This window comes from Arachis ipaensis, chromosome B06 (assembly GCF_000816755.2).
Source record: "Arachis ipaensis cultivar K30076 chromosome B06, Araip1.1, whole genome shotgun sequence".
Classification (NCBI taxonomy): Eukaryota; Viridiplantae; Streptophyta; class Magnoliopsida; order Fabales; family Fabaceae; genus Arachis; species Arachis ipaensis.
Window position 1 is genome coordinate 136,232,906 of NC_029790.2, and position 10,761 is coordinate 136,243,666.

The 10,761-nt window shown below is 34.2% G+C and overlaps 2 protein-coding genes across 3 annotated transcripts; one reads left to right on the forward strand and one right to left on the reverse strand.

The window, feature by feature from the left end:
* LOC107647780 lies at window positions 1,087–1,958 on the forward strand. The gene is made up of 2 exons (XM_016351829.1): window positions 1,087–1,699; window positions 1,780–1,958. Exons 1-2 carry the CDS (start codon window positions 1,087–1,089, stop codon window positions 1,956–1,958), a joined length of 792 nt encoding a protein of 263 aa, XP_016207315.1.
* Window positions 4,062–9,995, reverse strand: LOC107605702 (nucleobase-ascorbate transporter 3). 2 transcript variants are annotated; one of them, XM_016307665.2, is made up of 14 exons: window positions 9,567–9,994; window positions 8,674–8,771; window positions 7,450–7,626; window positions 6,997–7,097; window positions 6,828–6,903; window positions 6,562–6,621; window positions 6,285–6,469; window positions 6,095–6,191; window positions 5,682–5,768; window positions 5,500–5,558; window positions 5,073–5,164; window positions 4,923–5,000; window positions 4,679–4,839; window positions 4,062–4,436 (listed from the first exon to the last, which is right to left on the reverse strand). In XM_016307665.2, the coding sequence occupies exons 1-14, from the start codon at window positions 9,736–9,738 to the stop codon at window positions 4,221–4,223; spliced, it is 1,659 nt and encodes a 552-aa protein (XP_016163151.1). In that variant the 5' UTR covers window positions 9,739–9,994; the 3' UTR covers window positions 4,062–4,220. The 2 variants fall into 2 exon arrangements, with proteins under 2 accessions (XP_016163151.1, XP_020961022.1); XM_021105363.1 differs by lacking the exon at window positions 4,923–5,000 and having other exon boundaries at window positions 9,567–9,995.

Sequence of the window (10,761 nt, forward strand, 5' to 3'; positions counted from 1 at the left end):
GTATTTTATACTAATACCTAGTTTTCATGATATACACCTAATAGAATTATTATTAATAAAAAAAAGAGTAAAGTATCGTTTTTGTCCCAACGTTTGGGGTAAATCCTATTTGTGTCTCTAACGTTTAAATCATCCTATTTGTATCCCTAACGTTTGTAAAAGTGATTCAATGTTATCCTGCCGTCAATTACACATCATGAACGCTTTAGTTTGAGTTTTAAAAATCTCTTCTTGAAGTTATAATACAAATGTCTGGGGTAGAATCGATGATCCATTCCGAAAAATAGCTCATCAAAAGTTGAAACTAATTCCTACAACATTTACATAATTCACTTTTCTAGGGACATAATTGAATCTAAACACAAATAGTGGGTATAATATTAAAATCGAATACATCCAAGTGAGACCTAATTGAGAATAAATACATTCAAGTGAGAATAATTGAAAAATATAATCTGATTTGTTAGTATAATTGATAGTAGGATAACATGCATTGAATCACTTTTATAAACGTTAAGGATACAAATAGGACGATTTAAACGTTAGGGACACAAATAGGACTTACCCCAAACGTTAGGACAAAAACGATACTTTACTCTAAAAAAATATATAAAGAACCAACTTTTGGCAAAATAATTTGGCTATGGGATTAAAATTGGTGTTTGAGTTTAAAATGGGTGCAGTGTGTGTATTTGCAGATTGGTGATGTCAAAAGATATTTTCAACATGTGGGAGTACATGTTGCATGTAGACTGCAACACATGGGGGCGTGCTGAGTCAGCACATGGGTAGGCGTGAATGCCACTTGGCGAAGTTTGGTTGCACGAAACTGTAACACATGGGAGGGCGTGCTGAGTCAGCACATGGGTGGGCGTGAATGCCATGTGGCGAAGTCTAATTGCACGAGACTGCAACATATGGGGGCGTACTGAGTCAGCACGGGGGGCGTGTTACACGTGTCGAAGGCTGGTTGGTTGGTGATCGCAACGCAGGGGTGGGCGTGCTGAGTACTTCATCTATAAAAGGCAAAGTCCGGTACCATTTTTATTGCGAGGAAGAGTGTTCTTTGAGTGTGTTGCTAGTGTAATGGAGGGTACCGCAAACGTGATAGTGTATCGTAATGGTGAGATTATACGAAATAGTCATGAGGGAGTGAAGTTTGTGTGTGAGAATCCGTTTTCGTTTGTGGTTCCATGCACCATGACGTTTATCGAGCTTCAAAACGGTCTCTGTCAAAGCATGGAGAAGAGTATATTGAGGAGAGTGAGCAGTATATTGTGCCGGAATCCGGTTATAATTTTTGGTGGTCTAATACAGTTTGATATCATGCCGATCACTGACGAGGAGAGTATGCAAAATATGTTCCAAATTCACCGGCAAACTCAAATACGACAGCCACAGATTGAGCTGTATGTTGAGTTTGAAGACGTAGAGGCAGATGAGATTCAAAATGATTTAGATATAGAGGATGATAGAGCTACAGTGTACGAAGGAATGAACAGTGACAGCAAAGAGGACTTCGAAGCCACTTATGAAACTGGCGATAAAGACGAGGATGGTGATGTGGGAGTCGAAGCAGAAGTGGAGAATGTGGTGGTTCTCCCCGCAGTCAGTCAACCGATGAACGTCCCACATTTTATGCGTAATTTGGATCTTGACGCGATGAATACACCGGAATTTTCGGAATATGCAAATATAGGTACGTGATGAGTGAATAATATGTTTTTGTAAATTTATATTTCAGATGGATCAATGAATGATGATTTCTGCTTTTTATAGGTGTTGCTGATCCTGAGGACGGAGAGTTTAAGATAGGAATGGAGTATAGTTCTAGAAAGTCTGTCGTCGCAGCAATCAAAAGTTACACTATCTCTAGAGGAGTCGACTACAATGTTTATGAGTCCGAATCATTGACGTTCTATGCAAAATGCAAGACGTATGGGCGTGGGTGCGACTGACTTATCCGAACCAGTTTGATACGGAAAAAAAGTTGTTGGGAAATACGGAGATACAATGGCAAGCACACATGCACCATAGGAATGATTTTACAGGATCATTCCAAGTTAGACTCGGACACAGTTGCTGAGACTATAAGGCTATTGGTTGAGGCTATAAGGCCATTCCTATTTGACTGGTTCAACAAAAACATATTTATTCACTAAATATTAGTTTAAATAAATAAAAAATATTAAAAAATATTTATAATTATAATTTACATAAATATAAAATATTGTTATTTCTATTCATCCATTAAGAGCACTGGATGCGTGTTTTAAAAAATTAGTGAGTGTCTTTTAAAATTATTATTTTCAGTTTAATTTTTTTATTGCCTACCCAATAAAAATTTGGCAACTTAAAATAATACACCGGAATAAATAAAAAAGATGAAGCACACTGAGAGAGACTTTTAAAAAAATATTTACTTATTTACATATTATACATAATAATTAGTACAAATAATAATATTTACTTTTGAAAATACAAATTGCTGATATGTTCTTTAGGTGTCGTATAATTACGTACCATTTTTAAACACTACAAATTAAAAAAAAAAATTTACATAATTTTTTTTTCAAACAACTCTAACTCTAACACTCTTCTTTAGCCTCTCAACTTCTTCTCTCACGATCAAATTGTGAAGCATTCAACAACAACACAAAAAAGCTTAACTCTTACACTTATCTTCACTCTCTCAGCTTCTCCTCTCACAGTGAACATATGAAGCATTTATGCATGAGAAATGGTTCCAAAAGTTCAATTTATAGAGGGACTTTGAACGTTGCTGACTACAGGAGTGGGGGGCTGTCCCCTGCATGCAGACCACCTGCAACACGCCTCCCGTGTTGCTCCAGGCTCCTCGAAAAAGAGCGAAGACTCTGTTGGACTAGCAAGATTCAGAGACAACACGCCCCACTCTGTTGGACTGTCAAGATTTAGAGACAACACGCCCCTACTTGTTGGCAGAGCTGTGCCACACGTCCCTCCAACCTACCTCACCACGTCCACATGCTTGTTTCCATTGCCTGACACGCCTCTGAGGCACTGTCAACACGCCCCCACCGTGTTAAAATTGAATCCCACCATTCAGTAATACATCTACATTCTTAATATTTGGCCAATACACCAAACTTCCATAAAAAAAAATAATTTTTGCCAACTTTTAATCTATCAACATTAGCTAACTATTTTCTTAATTCTAAAAATTCTCATTTTTTATGATTTAAGATTTATAATTAAAATTTAAAATTTAGAATTAAAAATTTATAATTTAGAATACAAAATTGAAAATTATTTAAAAAGAATTGACTAATAATAACCAAAAAAAATTAACTCTCTAGTATTACTCGATCGATAAAATATATAATTTGATGACCTCACTATAGAGAGAGTAACCAATCAATATCACAAATTGACAAAACAAAAGTCTTCTTTTAAAAAACACAATAATGAATACTTCCAATGTAACTTTCATAAACGTATATTAACCTTTGATTTGGAAGATTATAAAATGTATTTCCCCCCAAAGTAAACCAATTTATTTGTCCTCCTTTTTTGGGGAAGAATTATGTCATCTCATGCCTCATGAATGACGCATCTTACTAGCCAAAACCCAAAACTCCTTGAGATAAACAAGGGCATAATTGACATTAAGATTTATATATAGAAAAAGGAAAGGATTTTCTATACTATAGTTGAGAAGTTAAAAGACTCTAGAAGGTGACATGCCATGAAGGTTGAGTTGTTGCCAAATCATAGTTCCAAAGAAATTAACCTTTGAATTACTTATATTTTATACTACACTCTTTTGGTGCACAAGGATTAAGGTATAAAGAAAGTCTAGAAGGCAACAACTTCTGTGTTTTGTAGCCAGCACTTAACCATTGGATATAATCTCACACTACTAAAAACACTATTGATGGCGAATTAATAGTTACAAAACACAAAAGTTGTTGGCCTCCTAACACTCCTCGTTCACACTAAAGCATGCTAGTTATGAATACATGCTAAAAAAGCTTAATATATTTGGATGAACTTTTTGCATGTAAGAACATAAAACATAGAAAGAATTATACGTCAAAAATCCATTTATACAGGTTAAGGTAAAATTTGCCAATGATAAAAATTGCTTATCCATATTTTACAAGCGCTATTTGAGAGTTCTTCTTGTAACTATGCTTAAAATTAAAAGCAAGGTTTAGATACAAGTTTGGAGAATGCTTTTAGAGAAACCTAGAGGGTATATACTCAGTAAGCCGTAGAGGATAATGGTAAAACTCGTCGTTTCTAACATCTCCTTTCCGATTCTGGAAAGGTACCCACCATGGAAGTCCTCTCTCGGCGATTTGCTTGTGCTCGAGGGTGTTGTCGAGAATCGTACCGACAATTATAGCGACGGTTGGAGGAGACGAGAAAATGGTGTTAAGGATGTCATTAAACTGTTATAACAAAAGAGAAGGTAGATTACTCAATAAAAATGTGTTCATGCAATACGAAAATTTTACCAAACCAGGTCTAAATAAACCGGTGGAAACTCAAATGCAGTCAACTCCACCTGAAGTTGATACTCGAGAACTGTTAAATGATTTGACTGATTTGACTAAATTTTCATCTAACGGCTCTCAGATATCGACTTCACTTGAGTTTTTACCAAATAAACCTTGGAAAATTAGATACTTACCCATCCGGCATTCGTTCTGGTCGGACCGTGACCATCCGGAGCCGTGTTCATGGCAAAATATTGAGATATTGAGATCCCTAGGAACAAGGATAGGCCCAAAACATACATGTTTCTCATGCTATTGGAATTTGCAAACTGTATAAACGAAATCCCAACAGCAGCTGCAAGAAAAAGCTAGTTAGTTACTATGCGAAAATTATCATAATAATATGCAACATATTGACATAATTGCAGCATCACTTACCCACAATACCAAATAAAACACAATATATAGCAGCAAATATTGGTAAAGGAATCGATGCGAAAAAGGCTCCGAATTTCCCTGCAAAAAGTTATTGTCAATTTATTGTAATAAAGAATGTAAATATAAGAGTAAAAAAAGAAGTTATTATACCAAAGATAGAAAAGAAGATCATGAAGCCGCATGATATTTGGACGACTCTTCGGCTCCCGATGTGCGTTAGACCAAGTAAGCCTACATTTTCCCTGCACTCATTGCAATTGAGGAGGCAGCTCAGACATGATCACACGAATATATACAAATCTTTGTTCAATTAGTTTGAATCTGATAACATAGTAGTTGCAAGCATAAATTTCAGCTGCCACTAATTTGGTCTTTCACAGAATTTTGTAGATTCCAAATTTCCAACTGCTGATGATGTAAGACTCAGTTGAAGGTCTGTGTAGTCCGAGTCCCGTTGTTAAGGAATCATCGACGAAGAATTTAAGTGATTCGTTAAATATGTCAACAACTTAATAACTAGACCTTATACATATAAGGAAAAACCATTCAACAAAGGTTCTTAAAGAAAGTTTCTTACACAGAGGCAGTAGTACCAACAACAGCACCGAAAATGCCATCGAGAAGCATGTTAAGACCCTGAATAAGGAGTGAAAAACAAGGGTTTGTGTCAAAATTGTTTTGGAATATCATCATTTTGTAGCAAGACAGAAGAATCATCAGACTGGTAGTTATTAAAAAAAAAGAAAATTAAAACTTCACCTGCAGCCCAATGCTTCGGCTGAGCACATATGCAGGAGGGGATGTCGCACCGGAAAGCCTCGCCGCAGCATAGAAAGTACCAGTAGACTGCATTTAAAATTCCCACAAGCAAAAAGCTTAGGATTGTTAATGGATGATATGACATTAACCATTAAATCCTTAATTTAATTTTAATGCATTATCAACATTTATTTAATACTTTATTTATTTATTTATTTTATGAAGGATAGTCTTGGAACATCGATTGAGTTATCTCCATGTGACCTCAAGGACTATATTACATCCTATAGCTGCGCCGTTCTCCGGACCCTGCATAATGCAGGATGCTTGAACACCAAGCTACTCTGTTTAGTTTTTTAATGTTTTGACAGATATATTGAAATGGATAGTGTATTAAGGAACCGATACTGTACCTCGGCTGCAGAAACAAGTGCTGCTCCCATCATACCAAAGACATGACTAGCTTTGAATATTGGGGTACCCCACTGAAACGGGTATGGAACTTTAATCCTGGAAGGGAAAAAAATTAAAATTAAATTCGTTAAGTTCCAGAAAGAGCATTGAAACTTGTAAGTTACTAAAGAGTCTATGTTGTGATCATACCATGGAGCAGAAGACATGAGATATGAACGATCCGTGCGGCAACTAAACTGTGTCGATCGTTTAACATTGTTGTATGCACCGGCCACGGTGAGGATAGCAGCAAATGCCCAAATGACAGCAACACAAATAAGCAAAGCAAATCTCTCAAGAGCATGCTGTGTAATGTGATGTAGGCGCTTCAAGTACTGCAATTCCAGAAAAAAAGAAGGTATTGTAACATAAAAAGGTGATAAAAGTAGTAAAACTACAAAAAACAGATTTTGATGCTAAATAAAACCTGCTGGGTTAGGACCAATAGAATGAGCATAGGTAGTCCAATCTGTATACAATTCGCAAGCTGCATGGAACAAGATAATTGAGTTTAAGAACCCTTAATTTGTCATATTTACACCAACCTCTTTCCATGCTATATTTATAAAGGAGGGAGAGTCATATATCACAAAATACACTAATACAGACGTTAGTGACACATTTTATAAATATATGGATATTGAACGTAGGATCATACAAATCTCAATGAAGTACATAGGAATGTTAATTTACCTGTGGAAAGCCCCTTGCAAACAGCCCAAGACCCACCAAACATACGACCGGTACAATGACTACCGGACTGAACAATCTGATTCAGAAAGAAGGATCACCACTTCACCAGAAGTATTAAAGAGAAAAGAGAAAGTGAGAAACAAAGTTGAGAAAATTGAGATAAATTTACCTTGTTAGATTCCCCCAGGCCCTACTATAACCGAGGATGATGTTGATGAAAGACGAAACTATCAAAGAACCTTGAATTGTTCTCATTGTATAGGTAAACCTCTGCAAGTGCCAAAGTCAATTTACATTAGCTTCAGGATCAACACTTTTCATGTTAGAGAAAGCAATTCAGTCAAATAGTGTAAGCCACAATCTTGACCCTCAAAAGATTACTTCCCTCGGAATGATAACTATTTTGTGGTAGTCGAAAGATTGGTACTACTCGACAAAATGCTGGTTTATTAGAACAAGAATGCTTTATCTAAAAGCAAAGAAGAAAAATGCACCTTAAAAATACTAAATAAAAGAAGATCATCATGAATAACATGGTACAACTGAATTCAGAACACACATAAGTTCCAACTGCAATCAAATACTTCAATAGCAATGCATTCTGTTATCTTGATGTACAAACCTCATGCTCCGATGTGAATGTCATGTCTGTGTAATCATTTATGATGGACAGCACCGGAAGAATGAAAGCAATCGATCCACTCATCACTGCCGGAAGCCTCGACCCAAACCAAGACTGAAGTAGTGTGTTAATTCCAGACATGAACAACAATGTCTGAATCACACGAGCTTTGTCACCCTGTTCAAGAATAGCAAAAAGGAAGAATTACTAATAGGACACAAAATCAATTCTGGACTCTAGAACTGATTCTGGACAGAATTGAAATTCTTCTTTCTTTCTATTAGAACCATTTTTAGAAGAACTATCAAATATAATTCACTTTACATCAAACTTAGTTCTAAGTAAATCACTTCTGCCAGAATTAATTCGGCCTAGAGTCAATTACACAAAAGCATAAGAAGGGAAAATCTTACTATATACTACCTCTATTCTAAAACAAAAATGCTATCTGCATCTCAAAATTCAGTCACTATATATTTGTGCATGAATACATTATTTAACTCATTTTTTATTTGTATTTTGTATAGAATTTAGTAGCTAACTTTTTGTGTGTAGGTAACATGGTTGATTCTAAGAGTAAATGGTCAAATTAGTCCCTGAAAGATCACTCGTTCTTTAAATTGGTCTCTAAAAGATTTTTTTAATCAAATTCATCCTTTAAAAATTTTAAATTAGTCATGTTAGTCCTTCTGTCACTTCGTTTGTTAATAGTGTCAAAATTTGCTAATGTGACACGTTAAGTGACACTCCAAGTCTCCAACACACACTGAGGAGTCGTAATTGACTATTAACATAATATTTTATGAAATTAGATCAAATCAAAACCTAATTGAGGAGAGAACTTGAAGCATTGAAATCCCTCAATTTGGAGTTGATTTGATTTAATTTCATAAACTAATCATATTAATAGTCAATTAAGACTCCTAGGTGTGTGTTGGGGTGTCGCTTAACGTGTCACATTAGCAAATTTTGACACCATCTACAAACAAAGTGACAGAAGGACTAACATGACTAAGTTAAAGTCTTTAAAAGACGAATTTGATTAAAAAAATCTTTCGGGACCAATTTAAAAAACGAGTAATCTTTCATGGACTAATTTGACCATTTACTCTTGATTCTAATTGTGAATTTGGACAAAGTGAAAAGTTAATATATTTGGTATGCATTAACTTTCCAATTTTGTCCAGATTGATGATTATTTAAGATAGAATACATGGGACTTACGGCATCCCCACCCATTGCATTCACAAGGGTGGTTGCAATGAAAACTGTCGTCCCAAGCATCACAATGTAGTGCTGGAAACCCAGAAGAAGTGCCTCAGCTGCCAAAATTATTACAAGATATGATCAAAATGTGAATACTTAAGATTAAGACTAACCACCATAAAGTTTTGGATACCAGAATTTAATACTCAGAAAATGGATTTCACATAACTTTTTACACATACCGAATCACATAAAAGAATACTTTGATACTTTGATTCATTGACGCAATTCACACAACTGACAGGAACAAAAATACAAAAGGAACATCCCATTTTCAAAAAAAACAAAAGATTCGGTATCAGAAAAATAGAATAAAGGTAACAACCAGAAAAGCAATCTGCAAAATAAACCATTGCATATACACACACAGACTCGTATGAAAAAGAAATCAAACAACAAAGATAGAGACACCAAAACTGAAAGAACTGAGCTTTTATTCTTTTTCCACTTTAAAATAATACAAAAACTCAACAACCCTTTTGTGTTTTGACATGCACAGAACTATTGACTCCTTTTAACATCAGGGCATAACTTTACTATCAGCTTTTGGCATTGAAAATAATAAAAAATAAAAATTTTTATATAAAGTTAGAAACTTTGAAGAATTTTAGTTGACAGAATGACATGATTGTTGACCCTTATGAGAAAAAGTGAGTCATATCATTCCATTTCATCCAACAACCACCACCACCATAGTTTCTGTCAAAGATTCCAATTATATTCTCCCAACTAAATAACACTGATTATAATTTAATAACTTGAATGAAATATAAAACAACCACAATAATTCAATTAAAAAAGTGACACAATCACAGACATGTATATAGAATGAAAAAAGGGATGAAACTAACGCCAAGAAGGGTTGGAATGGATGCAGTAGTGAAGCTGAAGAAGCTGTTCAGCTGGTTGCCAAATGGGACCCCTTGAAAGACCAAGATTTGGCGGTGGTGGACCTGGTGGTGGTGCCTGAACTGGTGGCGGTGCTTGGTGGTTGTGGTGGTGGTGATGTTCTGTTTCACCCATTTTCTTCTTCCTCTTGTTCTTCTAAGTTCTAACCTCAGAAATTCAGAATCTTTTTGCTGTCAAATCCTGTGTTTGTTGTCTTCAACAGAAGGAAAGAGAAAGAAGAGAGAGAGAAAGAGCTCAGAAGGTTGGTGTGTGTATTGAAATGAATGAAAAAGCATATGAAAGAGAGAGAGAGAGAGAGAGAGAGAGAGAGAGAGAAAGAGAAGCTTAAACTGGTGCTGTTGGAATGACTGTTACTGATGATATGAATGAAGAAACTATATAAAATAACATTTAATCCTACTTGATTAAGGTATTAGCTTAATTCTAACTATTAAAATAAACAAAGTATAACACTTATAAGTGAATAACGGTTTTCTTAGATGATATTTAATTGATGTATTTTTTTTCAAAAAAATAAGAGATAATAATATATTTATAAAAGTATAAAATCGATTTATACGTATATTCAATCACATAATATCATATTAGTCAAAATAATTATTTTTTATATTAATTTTATAAATAATTACAAAAAAAATTATAATTATACTATTGTGTAAAATATTTTATATTATTAATACATCAAAATTAAACTCATAATATATTTGATTATTTGATTTGTTTGGTTGATTATAATATATGTTACTTATTAAAAACATATCAAATATACAAGACGAAACAATGCAAAATAAAATGTATTTTATGATTGTATATATTGATTATATATTTATATTTAGAAGAATTGTCTTCTATTTTAATTTATTTTAAATAATGCTATATTCTAATGTATTAAGTACTTGTTTAGACTTTAGAAAGAGTAGAGTTCAGGAAAAGTACAAGGAAGGAGTGGGAGAAAAAACACTCAGTAGATGAAGACTTAACGGCTTGCATATTTTATGTACTGTTTAAAAATGTTATCTTTGACCAAATGATAATGTATACAAATTAAATGCTACATATTTTTATTTTCAAAATTGTAATGTATTACTATATATGTATATGGACATAAACTTATATATTAAATTCATATATTTTAAA

Excerpts from the sequence above, each read along its gene's own strand:
- LOC107647780 (XM_016351829.1), top strand. The coding sequence starts at position 1,087 with ATGGAGGGTACCGCAAACGTGATAGTGTATCGTAATGGTGAGATTATA. Across the intron at positions 1,700-1,779 it reads TTCGGAATATGCAAATATAG|GTGTTGCTGATCCTGAGGAC; the intron begins GTACGTGATGAG and ends TGCTTTTTATAG.
- LOC107605702 (XM_016307665.2), bottom strand. The coding sequence starts at position 9,738 with ATGGGTGAAACAGAACATCACCACCACCACAACCACCAAGCACCGCCA. Across the intron at positions 6,622-6,827 it reads TTGCAAGGGGCTTTCCACAG|CTTGCGAATTGTATACAGAT; the intron begins GTAAATTAACAT and ends TGTTCCATGCAG. Across the intron at positions 6,470-6,561 it reads TATTGGTCCTAACCCAGCAG|TACTTGAAGCGCCTACATCA; the intron begins GTTTTATTTAGC and ends CTGGAATTGCAG.